The 14,072-nt window shown below is 38.4% G+C and overlaps 1 protein-coding gene across 3 annotated transcripts in view; it reads left to right on the top strand.

Moving 5' to 3' along the window:
- GRIP1 (glutamate receptor interacting protein 1) overlaps positions 1-14,072 on the top strand; it is a 160,439-nt gene that overhangs the window by 123,188 nt on the left and 23,179 nt on the right. For all 3 annotated transcript variants that reach the window (XM_085323818.1, XM_085323817.1, XM_085323816.1), the window contains exons 12-15: positions 171-316; positions 1,961-2,041; positions 9,691-9,760; positions 10,003-10,148. In XM_085323818.1, the coding sequence (XP_085179944.1) occupies positions 171-316; positions 1,961-2,041; positions 9,691-9,760; positions 10,003-10,148 (443 nt within the window). The remainder of the gene's footprint in view (positions 1-170; positions 317-1,960; positions 2,042-9,690; positions 9,761-10,002; positions 10,149-14,072) is intronic.

Here is a 14,072-nt window from a genome sequence, read left to right as displayed (position 1 = left end):
TCTCACAACACACACTGACAAGGGGCCTGTGTCACCCTTCTGGAAATCTGTGCCTGGATAAACTCTTGAACTGCCATGTCGCTCTTCTAAGGACRGGTTGGATGTGTTTGATAGTACCGGCTCGGATAACGTGCGTGTCTAACRGCTGTTTTGTACCGTTGTGTTCCAAGGTGTGGGGTCCTGCAAATAGGAGACAGAATAGTGGCAATAAACGGTGTCCCAACAGAAGACAGCACGTTTGATGAGGCCAATCAGCTGCTCAGGGACTCCTCTATCACCAACAAGGTCACTCTGGAAATAGAGTTTGATGTTGCAGGTATGAGCGTACTATTATTCTGTCTTAGAAGAGAAGGGAAGGAATAAATCCCAAATAGACTGTGCGTGTTAGGCATCCAAGGTGGGGACTGTGTTCTCACAYGTACCAGTCAGCTGTCAAGTGAGCTGTTTGAAGACGGTGCCTTTTTGTGCCGCTTTCTCATTGCACTTAGCCCTGCAGTATGCTTCAGAACACAAATAGAAATGACAAGTCCTGTAGATAGAGCTGGTGACAGTCTCTCCTCTGAGTTATTTCTGGATGTATTTCTGCCCTGAGATGGGAATATTTTGCTGAGCCAAGACAAATCCTCTACAGGGAAGCTAATGAAATGTTTTRCTATACAGAAGAGCATTATAAAAGAGTGGATAAGCAAAAAAATCTTCAGAGTTTTACTTACAGTACCTCAAACCAACAAGCTAAATAAAGCAATAGACATTGAGCCAATAAAAGCTAGAAAAAATCATTGTTAATGTTGCTGGTGAATCTTCAATATTACTAATGACTTTCCCCCATTTCCTCTATAAKGTGTTTAAGTATATAGAATACACCTATAAAATCACGAAGTGTGTAAATTAAATGAGCACACAGTGTATATGCATTACCCAACCTACTATGTAAATAGTAACAACATTTAAAACTTCTGTGCTGACCTGACAATAGCTCCTTCAAAGTCAGAACAGTGTCAGATATGCCATATTTTGCACAGTGTAATTATTATTAATGGTATTATAAGTCATGATGTCAAAAGCAGACAAAAGATTCTTAGTATCATAATTCTAAGTGATGTTTTAGTATGCAGATGTCTAGTATAATGTAAAAAAAAATAGGCCAAACACCATACATGTATTTGTATAGTTAGGAAATGGACTATTAAAAAGTAAGAAAACAGAATAGTGAGAGCAGCATTTAAATATGCCTGAAGTCAGAAAGGACAATGAGGTTTGTATTTCAGTGTCTGGATTTGTTTGTGTTCCTCCTATTTGCTTCCTCAGAGCTGACTCACACTCATGGTTAGACTCTCCTGCCAGGTGTGTATTTACATGTTTACATTGCTGTAATTTCAGCTGGGTCCTCTTCAGGCCAAGGCCCAAACCTTGGCTAGCAGCGATGCCAAATGTCAGGATTCAAATGCAGTTTGCTGTATTCAAGTGTTTTTTTGCCTCAGCCAACACCAGACACTTCTTCATTAGTAATGTTTTGATTCCTTTTAATCCCAGGAGATGTAAAATCCATGGAAATTACCTTAATGGACATTTGAAAATGTATTAGGCCTACAACAACAAAGGCCTGAAATCCTTAAGACTTGATTTTCTGTCCTTTTAATTAAAAGCTATCTGCCAGTACTAAAATCTTCACAAGTGCTAACAGAAATTGTACATGAGCTAAAATCCTGCAGTCTCAGCTGGCTGGTGGCCCATGCAATCTCCATAAACTCAGTTAAGCCTTAAAAAAATTGAGTTACTGCAAAATTACCAATAGAAGTATAAATCATATTTCATATGTCCTTCTTCTCTCACTTCAGCATTCATGTTTTGTCTGTAGCTATACTGCTGATATGATTTTATCAATTTACATGTACAGTTCCATGTACTTGGAATTGGTGTGTCTTATAAACTATCTAACATTTTAAATATTTTTTTATAGAATCAGTTATACCAAGCAGTGGAACATTTCATGTAAAGCTACCAAAGAAGCATAATGTGGAACTTGGCATCACCATAAGTTGTAAGTGAAAGTGCTTATTTTTAAGACCACATTTACAGGATAATCCACAGAGAAGTAGATCCTATAGTTATAGACTGTACATTCATTTTGGATTAAACTTCCTATTCTTTTTCTCTAGAATGAGATGGTTAGCAGTGCTCTGTCTCATAATTAAATGCTACCCTGTAACAGATTTAYATTCCCTCTCTAGCTAGGTAAGGAAGCCAGAAGTTTACCAGGCCTAGAACTTGACTTATTCCTTCATGTGTAGCACATAGTTAACTACCATTGAAGTTATTTTTTAAAAAGAAGTCAGTAGAAGTAGGTACATGCAAAAGTGCTTCCATAMCTAGGGAAGCTGCAAATAGTCCGTCATGGCCTCTCGCACCCTGTTCAGAGTGGGGCTCTGAGTTGAAGAATTGAAGAATTCGGGAGCCTTTACAGGCAGAAGGATCTGCTTATATGTTTGTTTTTTTTTTCTCTGCCAGAGGTTGAAAATACTTCTTCAGTCTGTATTTAACAATAATTCTTTCCAATTACTTTTTACATGTTCCTGGTCTTAATAGCAAAGAGCTGTGGAACTGCACAGCTGGAATTGTCACGTAATGCAGAAGCATGCGCTACACCAGTAGACCTGCGCCTGCTGGGGCGGGCAATGAAACCATCTCTTCCTACTCCCAACCTTCCCACTGATAAATCTCCTCTTGAAAACTATCGGTGTCCACCAAAAACTAGTAGGCAGTCTTAAATGTGCARGTCACATAGGAATAGCCCCTTTCACTAAGGTTTTCAGATTGCTGAAGAAGGTAAGGACATGTATTTGTGTAAGGCTGGAATCTGGCCTTACTGAAATTAGCATTCTGTTATGGTTGTGGCCTTTCTTAGACTATTAGCCTTTCTTGGAATTATTMATGTGTCTTGGGGGGAGCTTGTGCTTTGACTTACAGTCTCAAAGCTTTTACCAGCAGAAAGAAATAAAATTAATCAAAAGTACAGCAGGCACTCAATGCTAAGAATTACATCTGAGGAATAAATGAGAGACACTGCAGACTTGTTTCCTTGTGTTACATACTTGAATGAGGAATTGTTGGACTCTGTAAAAAATGGTGCTTAAAGCAAAATCATGGGTCTAGATAYATTTGTGCAAATGAAAGTACTGGAAAATGAGAAAACCTGGGGAGAGGCTGTTCTATTTGAACAGTATTCTTAGAATCAGTAATGGTCTGTGGGATTATGGTAGAAATACTGTCTTCCTAGTAATTTGGTTAATAATGTTTTTTGGGAATTCAGACACCTCATACTTTTTTGTCTGGTGAGAATAAACTTTGAATGGAAAGCTAATGTGCTTGGTAGCACTCTTTCAAACTCTGCATACCTTTCTCACTTGCAACTTAATTTTCTTTGGTTGCTGCCTTATGTTCAGAGGAATATCTAGCTGGTGTTAGCTCTGTTCTTTTGAATATACTGCGGTATATTTAATATGTAAATTCAACTATCTATTATATATAATATATATATAATCCCACTTGTGAATAGTATTTAATACATTTGAACTGTTTCCAAGATTGTTTAACTCACTATTTGGTTTTAAGGAATTTACACTATTAATGGAAAGTTTGCAGATTTGCTTGGTGGAAGTCTTGAATTGCTTCTTTCATGCTTGCTTTTCAGTACTTTGCTCTGTTCTGTCCAATTTACTCCCTAAATGAGGCAGTGTGATTGGAAGAATATGGGTGGTTTTGTATTCATTTTGTCAAATTTTTGTCAGGACATTTTATCACATTAGCATGCCTTTTATTATTACTGATATTGTCAAAGAGCTATATGATTTCTTTTAAAAAACAAATGGAATACTAAATTGTAACTCAGCAGAGTTGGTATGACCAGGCTTCAAGCAGAAATGATGCAAGAGCTCAGGTTAATTCACTATTGAGCTTGATCTGAGTAAGAGCTAGAGACCTGTTTCATCATCTCTCTTTTCAAGGTTGTAGAGTTAATAGTGAGAAAGTGCTATCTCTATAAAAACATTGCAGAGAGCACCTGTTTTGTTTTCCATATCCCCAGTTTTGTTTGATGTTTGAATGACAAAGTCGAGAGATGACCAAGACAGACACTTTTTGTCAGAAGGGAAATGCAAGTCTCACTTCAGGTCAGCACTTCAGCATATGCTTAATTTTAAGTCCGGGGGTTACTTGAGTCAGATATTAAGAGGCATGTATCCTCAAAGTAGAATTTCTTTCTTTCTTTGTGTTGTTTTCCTTGATAGTAAACACAAAGTTGGCTTGCAGGGAATTACAGCCAGATACTTGAAGGCATATATAACCAAAGCGACACCAAACAGTAAAGACAGTTAAGCTAATTCATGATGTTTGAAAAACACAGAAGTTTCCTTTAATTTCAGATTTATTAATTCAGTCATCCCCCTCCCCCCAAAAAACAAACCAACAAAAAACTTAGATAGCAGAAACCACTAGAAAGTAAGACAGAAGAAAGTCTCGTGAGAGTCGTTGTAAATGTGGGGCGCTGAGTTTCGGGTAGGGAATGTTAGCTCCCACTCAGTGAAATGGCCTTGCCCAGGGCTGCCGTAAAACACACACTGAGCTGCTGTCATTGTTCGGCCTTCCCTTATCCCTGCAATATCTGTCTAACATTGATAGCAGTATTAATGTTAGCATTAATATCTGCGAACRCTCAGTACAGAGCCTACTGCATAGTTTGCTAAGATAAGTGACTATGTATTTCATGATGCAGCTACCACCATTTGCACCTGCAGTTACCTGGCTGGAGCAATTAGACTATCTCAGGTTTTAAGATTAGGTCATTCAAATAAAGCCTGACACAGCAGTGAGTGTTCGTGTCATTACCTTTCCATAGGAGAACCATTTCATAGGAGGAGGATAGCTTTCTTGTAGATAAATGGTGTACAAATCTGTTACAATTTATTTGCCAGCTGTATTGATTTTAGACCATGTAATGGAATATAGATTTTTTTTTAAGACCAATTTTTGTGACGCTGGCTACTTAATCATAGACTAATATTTTTAAATACATTAAATGATGTCCAAAAAAATTACTAATACAGTCTGGTAACTGTAGTTAACATCTCTTTTTTCCCCTTCTTTCTTTCTTTCTTTCTTAAGTAAGATTCTGATATCCTTACTGTAATGAACTGCAGCACCTTGCTTCATAAGTAATCTCTCTGAAGCTAATGGGACTACTCAAGGAATAGGAAGCTGTAAAGCTGGCAAGAATATCAGAATCTCACCCAACTATTATCCGTTTTTCCTAAGACATTTTGACTAGCACCTAAACTATACTCTGCTTTACTGCATTTGTATCTTATCAGAAAGAAACTTTGTAAATATCTGAAGATATTTAACATTGGCTCTGAGAGTTGACTTTCTAAAACTTGTCTCTGTATATTTGGGGATTTCATTTAGTAAAATTCATTTTGCAATGTTACAAGTAGCCATTTCCAAGACAGGGCCTGAAGACAGAACCAGCAGGTTTCTCAGCTGCTCCAGGTAAACCGCTGCTTAAAGTACAAAAGAACTACTTCAGTCTACTTTTAATAAGTTYTTCCCTCTATTTAATAAGCATACTATTAAAAAAAAATCCAGTGGCTTTTGTGACTCAGTAGACTGGCTTTGTGTAAAAAGTGTTTTTTCATCCATGAGCATTTTCCTGTGAAGTTTGTTCAGTGTTTGATCAAACTCCAAAACTTGAAGCCAGAGCCCTGTAAGTGGGTTTTGGCTGCAAGGTGAGGTGTCCACCCAAAATCTGTTAAAGAATGACTGTGTTTCAGTAATACTGTTTTTTAGTTTGAGTTAGCAATGAAATAAGAAAGACAGTTTGATTTTTTGTTTTCCTAATAAACAGCTAATGTGCAGAACTGACAACATGTCACTGAACTTGCTTTCCTTTGACAGGAATTTCCTTTACTAGTAGAAGTAGAGTGGAGGCCTGGGACTGAGACTTACAATCACAGGATAATTTAAAGAGGAACTGAAGGGGCCTCTGGAGGTAATTTGGCCTAATTCCCTGCTCAAAGCAGAGCCAATTTAGATCAGGTTGTTTGGGGCCTTTTTCAGTTGTATTTCGAAAATCTCCAAGGACAGACATTGCACGACATCTCTGGGCCCCTGCCCTTCCTGTATCCAGGATCTAAGTTATACCAGTTTTTAGTACCAGCAAATGCTGGAGAAGTATCTCCCATCTTCCTTCCCCCACTGCCCGCAATGTGATTCTGTCACCTGGATCGATGTGGTGAAGCTCAGCGTTTTATGCGTGTTTGTGGTCTTTGCAAGTGTAGATTTGATGCTCGATAGGGACTGTTTTCTCAATTGCTTTTTAAAAACAAAAATAATGGAGAGTTAAAGCTGTACAGTGTCACTTCAATCATCTTGTGTTGAGTAATTAGGATATGTTTTTGAATTGCACAGTCAAATAGTACTTTCTCCCTGGAACTCTTGCTTCCCTGCTCTCTGGGGAGAGATGGAAATGGGCTGTGTAGCAAAGAGGACTGTTGTCTCCAGCGCTCCTGCTTCCTTTTTGGAATTGGATGGAGGTCGCATAATGAATGAGGTGGAGGACTGCAGTAAGCAAAAGGACGTGATTTCATGGTCAAGATAGTTTAATGCTACCCTGGAGAAATTAGTTTCATCCTTTTCTATACAGTGAAGTTATGCTGAGATGCTAGTCATTCCATAGAGAAAAACAAACAAACAGATTTTCCATAGGTGGCTGCTTGATTTTGTGGGGAAGCATTGAGATCCTGGGGTCACATTTGCAGAAATGCTGAGCATTTGCAGCAATAGCTTAAAATGCCAGTAGTTGTACTTTGAACGTAGAAGGTATTATTTGTTACAAACAATTGTGAAAAAATAGGACATAGGTATCTTATTGCTCACTCAAAATAGTCATACTTTGACCTAAATGCTCCCATATTTCATTTCCTTATCTGTAAAATAAGAATAATAGTGCTTAGTCTTCTTGTGGGGGACAGAGCCTGTTCACTAAAGTTTAGGAAGCAATCTTAATCTACGGTGATGTGCAGTAGGAAAACTCAGGAGGAAATTAATGATTTTTATCTCTGCAACAGAACTTGTATAATTGCAGTAAGTATGTCATGGACATTGAACAAGTATAAAACAAAGCGTGGACTATCTGCTTATTAAAGGCTTGTGAACATGCGGGGAGTTTATTTCACAGTGAGCGTTGTTTGCTGCCTACAAAAGGCTTTCACTCACCAGACACAATTAAAAGCACAGAGTAACTGACAAAAACTGAAACCACACGGACTTTACGGATGTCTCATTTTGGTCTGTGTATTTTGTCCCTTGATCCTTTTCTGTTCTAACACCTTTATTGCACTGTTCCTGTACTCAGTTTGTTTGCACCTCTGCTTTTGGAACAATGAAGAATTGTTTTCTTTAGTTTGGTTATTTTTTATGAAAGCAGCTTAATAAAATAGATCTGAGTATCCAAATTTCCAAGTGCAGGCATCGTACAGCAGGTGACTCGACAGCAGAGACTTAGGGGTAACCCAGAGGGTAAAAACAAAGGACTTAATAGAAAGTTCATCAAAATGATGCTTTAAAATTTTAGGAATATACTAATTGGTGAAACAAACCTGAACTTTTAGTAAATCTTGAAACTTGAATAATTTAGATGTATCCCATGTATGCAAGTATGAAAAACAAGCTGTGAAAACTGTACCGCTTGCACAAAGTTATTTTCTATCCTCTTAAGTTGCAACAGATGTGTTTTCTGAAAGCATATTTTTGGGGACAAAGCTCTCAAAGTTCTTAAAAGTCTTTGTAGCTCCGTCTTCTGGGTTTTCAAGATACTATGTTTGAAATACACCTATTCAGCAGTAGTTGAACAGTTCCTTTGTACATTCAGAAGCTTTCTTGGTCAGGACAGCCAAGATTAACCAGAGTCTGTTAGAGTATTGTTGGCAGTGTTGTCATTGTTAATGCTCTTCATGGTTGCTGTTGGAGAAGATCTGTCATTTTCCACCAAACAGAAGAATCATGAGCTGCTAAAGTAACTGACATAAAGATCTTGTAGGTGATCCTACCCAAGCCTGGAAGCTTTTTGGTGATTGTCYGTCAGGCATTGGAGCCTAATGGAGAAGGACTTTCTGTGCATGTGTGCAGAGGCTTCAGTTGGCACAGCATAGAAATACCTCAGAGTAACTGAAGAGTCCTACATGGGCAAAGCCTTTAGTACTTTCAGGAGAACTGAGAACCTTACAGCACATAGCAACATTTTAATATCAGCATTCTCTTCTATAGCAGGACTCCTGAGAGTCAGTCTGCGTTCACCGCATTGACTATCTCCTGATCATGGCAGCTGGAGGCAGTGTGCTTCCCAATGCCAGAGAGCAGGCGCTACACCTCTCTCTAAAARCATATCTTTTGACATTCTCAAGTTCTGTCCACTGCTTGCCATACCAAATCTTCAGTACAGTCTTCTGTCAGCAAGCACATGAAAGGTCCCCAAAATATTGTGCTAAATGAAGCTGCTCCAAGAAATGTTCTTTTGGAAGCAATCAGTCCTTATCATCCTCTCCCTATGGTTTTCTGGAGTAGTAAACTGCTTCCYTTACAGCTGAAAGTCAAGCAAGATTGCTTAGTAGCGTTGTGAATGGCTTGCATAGTTTTCTCACAGAGATATATCAAATTCTTCTGCACAAATCATTAAATAATTGCAATGACTGGCATCGTAGAGCAGAGCCTCCTTTTAAGCATGACAGACAAATAACAAATTGAAAATTATGTCAGGTTTCTCACAAAAGAGCTGAGTTAGGCATGCAAGAAGAGGAATGACAAGGTTTTTAGTAATCTAACTGTTGCTGGCATTGCAGTGGGTCCAGTATGTCTCTCCAGTACAGAGTGGGGGAAAGTCCACAGTACTTAAGGCTCTGTGGTAGTATTAAAGGAGCAAGCTCCTCATCAAAAGGGCCACCAGTTTACTTCAGAAGAAGCAGTGAGTCATGCTGAGCAAGCATCCATGTGATGTAAGCTACATCTGTGCAAATGCAATAACTGCATATCAACCACCGTGCCTCAGTTATCCGTATTATCTCATTTGTTATAAAGTAGGTGTCTCCTTTCTCACCCAGGCAGCACTATCTTCATACCTCCRTCTTAAGCACTGGAGACAGGGGTGGATGTGAAGGATGAGGCCTAGCCTGCTCAGAAGAAATGTTGCCAGAAGAGCTCTGTTGGTCAGGCCATAGTAAAAATGTTTTATGTTTACAGAAATATTCTGGTAAAAGCTCCACGTCAGTAGTTGTGCTGAAAGTTTCTATTAACAAAAGTCTCCCTGTATGTGTTGTACCTACATAGTATGTTATATGTCACTGCAGCTGTATGATGATAGCTTTGCATTGTCCAGTCCTGGCCTAACCCAGGGCTCAAATGTGTCAGGTTGAATCCATTTTACATCAGTCACCTTAATTCTAGCATTTTCTAATTTGTCAGAAATAGAATTTAAAATCTTACTGCTTTTGTTTGTTTGTTTTTATTTATGCATGTTTAATGTAGGGGGAAGAAGTATAATACAGATATATAATATGTATGAAATATTGATTTCCATACATAATTAGCCCATGTGAATATATACAAATAAGAACAGATACTTGTCTGTATTCTTTATTGCAGCTCCATCCAGTAGAAAACCAGGGGACCCTCTGGTTATTTCTGATATCAAGAAAGGAAGTGTTGCTCACAGGTGAGACGTTCAAGCTCCCAGTAGACATGTGTTGCCATCATGTAGTCAGTCAGACTCAGCTCAAACAGAGGGAGCTTGCAGGAGACTTTTTTGCACCCTACTTAAAAGTGACATGGCCACTGAATTAAGAAAAAAAATTTTAGAAAAATCTGTCTAAAAGTTCTGTGCTAGTATTTGTATCTTCTGAAATACCTTACTTTAATGTTTWAGTATTTCATGTAAGCCTGTTTGTTTGTTCACAGAACTGGGACACTAGAACTGGGTGATAAGTTGCTTGCAATAGATAACATTCGACTTGACAATTGCTCAATGGAAGATGCTGTCCAGATCCTTCAGCACTGTGAGGACCTTGTAAAGCTAAAGATCCGCAAAGATGAAGATAATTCTGGTATTAGCAGTGAGCCTATTACAAATTATGTGTATTTTCAAGTTTTTTGGAATATGGGGTTATTTGTCTTCATTTAGACTTTACAGAAAGTTCTATTAAACAATACTGATTTTTGCTAATGCTAAATAAAACATGTCAAAGTAAAAAGCAAATATAAAGGTTTATAAATTTTGAGATTACCTCAGTGGCCTGCAAGAGCAGTGCTGCAAAAGGAGATCTTTTGTTTTCTGGAAAGGCAATTTCCCTTCAGATGTAGCCTTATAAAGTTGATCTTTCTCTTGAAAGCATATTGAAATTTTCTCTGCTTTTAAGATTGGAGTCATGGATAGCAATGCATGGTCCATAGGCCTCAGTTCTCCAGCAGAGTGGTGAAGTGCATGCTTAATCCATAGTCATATAAAAATTGACTTTAGTGTGACTGTTCACATGCTTAAAGGTAAGTAGTACTTTACATGCTGTGCTGGATGGCTGATGGGAGAGCAATACATGACCAGCCTAGTGGATGTATTGAAGCTGCCATCATTTTGCACACTTATCACTATTAATATTCTTGGTTCGTCTCAATAACGGAATCCTCAGAAGCAAAATTTTACCTGGAGATAAAAAAGCAAGTTCTGTTATGCATTCTAGCAGCAAAGGAGGTCAAATAATTATAACTGCTGTGATTACTGCTATTTATATTAGGGTATTACATAAAAGCATGAACTGTGGATTTGCTTGTCTTAAGCTGTACAGAGTCTCACAGCAAAAAGGCACTACCTGTTGCACCTCATTGTTTAAAAAGATTAATCAAGTATAGCTGTTGAAATGGTGGTTAGACTTGTACTAGAATGCTTTTAATTGATACGAATCTTTTCTGCTTMTGAAAGCAAACAGATAATATCTCTTTGGTATAATCAATACAAAGCAAAGGTGGACTCATTTAGCATCTTGTGAAAATTGGCTTTCAGAAATAAGCTTTGATCCAGCAAGGTGAATGGTTGTTTTGGGTGTGGATATTGTAGTTGGGCCCCAGCAGGTGATGAGGTGGTATTTTGCTAAGTATAGCTGGGACATTTTGGGCAGAGGCCAGCCTCGCTGGCCATGGGCTGTGYATCCAAAGCACACCTGACTGACAGTTGCTTTATAAAACTGAGCAAAACAGGTGTCTTACAAAAGGAGCAAATTGCAACAACACTTGAGAGAAGTTTGACAGGAAAAATGCCTGTAGAAGGGAAGTTTTTTTTCCTGCATACGAGAGAGCGTCATTTAAATGTTCATGGCAGCCCGGGAGCCTCTTCCACCCTCTTCCCACCTTTTGGAAGCAACTACCCGTGTAGTACCTCTGCGGAGAAATGACCAGCAGCCTGTAGCAGAGGGGCATGAGCAGGGCTTTGTAGAAGAGACAGTAACTTCTCTCACACTTCTAAACACTGTTGTGGGTTTTTCTCAAATCATGGGCCTCTTTCCAGGACAGCTGTTGTTTCCGTTGAAGTTGGTACACATTTTCTGTTATCTCCACTGAAATACAGATTTTAGTCTTTTTATCCCCATAGAATAATATCTTTTGCCTCTTAGGTACTGCCCACTAGGGTAGACAGCGTAGATTTTAGTCTGTGTGGGATTCTTATTCCATGGAATATAAATGTATATTGCTTATTTTACAGTTATAATACATATGTATCAATACCTCTGCATCAAGTTCCCGTACAACTGCAGTGTCTTACCGGATAGGACTGATGTAACTGAACATATTCAAATGTAGATGGACAACTAATCAGGGACCTACTGAAGAAGATTCTCTATACAAATGGTTCTTATAACTGTTGAATAACTGACAAAGCATAATTAAAAATGTTTAAAGCAGATTTCAGACGTTTGAGGTCTAAAATGAATGTGCCTCCTGAAATGATAAAAAAATGAAAAACAGTGGCAAAGCAGTAGCAAAGGTGTAACAAAATGTGTACCTTAACTAAAATCAGTTTTAATTATATTTGTCAGTTATGAATCCCTGACTGATTTTTCTCACAAAGAACATCTGTGTGTCTTTAACTTAACTGTACAAATCTTTAATAAATTCCTCAAGAAAAGCCTGATGCTAATAGATGGGTAGGCGTGGAGCACTCCAAAACAGTTTCTAAATTAGAGAATGAGATTAAGATTTTAACTTCTTTAACCTCTCATGCCATCTTTCTTTGAAGAGGGCAGGGCAGGGAGGAAGGGGTTCTGCCTCTCTAGGTTCTCATTCCTTCTCTATCTTTCAGACTCTCTCTTTTGATATTTATTTTAATGTGTTTTTAACTTCTTCTAGCTGCTCCTTTAGCCTTCTGTTTCTCCTTCCTCTGCTCTCTCTCCTGTTCTTCCCTGCACCCCACAGCTGGATATAGCTCGCAGCTGTGTTCCTCAGAGCCTAACCTGCAAGCAGAGTCAGTAGCAAGTGCTCCCTCAGGCTTTGCCCTTCAATCTATATTGGTGACATGTAACTCTGAAAAGCAAGAGACCACTAGGCAGAACAGAGGCCTTGCAGTGCAGAGGATCTGCTTTTATTAAATGTGGTTTCAAAGAACTATCTACAATTACATTACTATGAGAAAAGAAAAAAGGAAAATCTCACAAAATATGAGACCCTAAAACATGTGATGAATTGATTACATACCTTCTGCAGATGGAAATAATGTGTTCAGCAGAAGGTACCGTTCTCCTTTTTTTTTCCTGACAGCTTCCCATTCTGAGGCTTATTTTATCTCCTGATTAACCTAATGGCTGCCACCCTTTTAAAAATACCAGAGTTCTTAACTTTCATGGCAAAACTGCCTTTCATTGTGAATTCAGGCTGTATATGTTCTTAAATAGCAAGCCTTCTTGCTGCCTGGCAAAAACACTGAAGATAATAATGTAGCAATTTGACCTTTGTTGCATTCTATCGTTAATTTTGTTAACTAGAGCTAACCAGAAACACAAAATGTACCAGTCTCCTTTTCAGCCATTCACTAAGATCTATAAACTTTCAATTTTAATTTGGCAGGGTTGCTGCATGATTAATATCTTCTTATTCACTTACTGTTGATAACAGAGAAATGTCAGTATTGTGTCAACACTTAACGAATACCTACTATTGCATTTTCAGTTAGTTTGGTGGTTTACTTTACATCATTCTGTTGAAGTGCTGCATTAGTGTTGAAGTGCATTAGTGTGAATGCCACAACTATGTATCTGTACTATTACTAGTATTAGAAGCTGAAGGATTTATCATTGATCCATAATTGGTCTAACAGGCAACGGAGATCTACCACTCTTTCTGCTGCGCAGCTGGCAGCTTCTTTGCTAGCCCATTCTGTGTCCGTCAGTAGCTCCAGCAGGGTCTTGGACATAGATGATCTCCAGAGGTCCCTTCCAACCTTACCAATTCTATGATTTTATGATTTTTTTGGAAACAGCATATTGGATAAAGCATAGTCTGTGTAAACTGAGTCGAGGGCCAAGACCCTGTTGACAATGTCCCAAGTAGGAATCCAAGGCCAACACGAGATGTGAAAGACTTGCTGAATTAGTACTGCTGTAAGGAAGCTATAAACTTAAGTTCGCTGCAGATTGGAAAAAAGAGAAAATAGCTTAAAAGACAATCATGTCTCCCCACCTCTGCTAAAGTACCATGTTCAACATTAGAAGAAAGCAATTCTTTAAACCTTTGCTGGTGGTGCAGGTTTCTCTTTTTTCTTTTAAAATTATACTATCTGCTTGAGCAAAAATGAGAACATTTAGATTTCCTAACTTGTCTCAGGTTAGTGCTAGTAGCATTTGCTGTATAGTCATCCTAGATATTTTCCGCGCTCGTTGAGCCATTCAAAATGTCATACTCAAAGATCTAGGAAAAGTTGCCTTCCAGGCTGGACACCCTGGCTGAATGCCAATATCATAAGACAAGCAAAGGAGCATTTGTTATTT

The sequence above is a fragment of the Rhea americana genome, unplaced genomic scaffold (genome assembly GCF_003343005.1).
Source record: "Rhea americana isolate MKP2758 unplaced genomic scaffold, rheAme1 scaffold_88, whole genome shotgun sequence".
Taxonomy (NCBI): domain Eukaryota; kingdom Metazoa; phylum Chordata; class Aves; order Rheiformes; family Rheidae; genus Rhea; species Rhea americana.
This window is presented reverse-complemented; position numbering and strand designations above follow the sequence as displayed.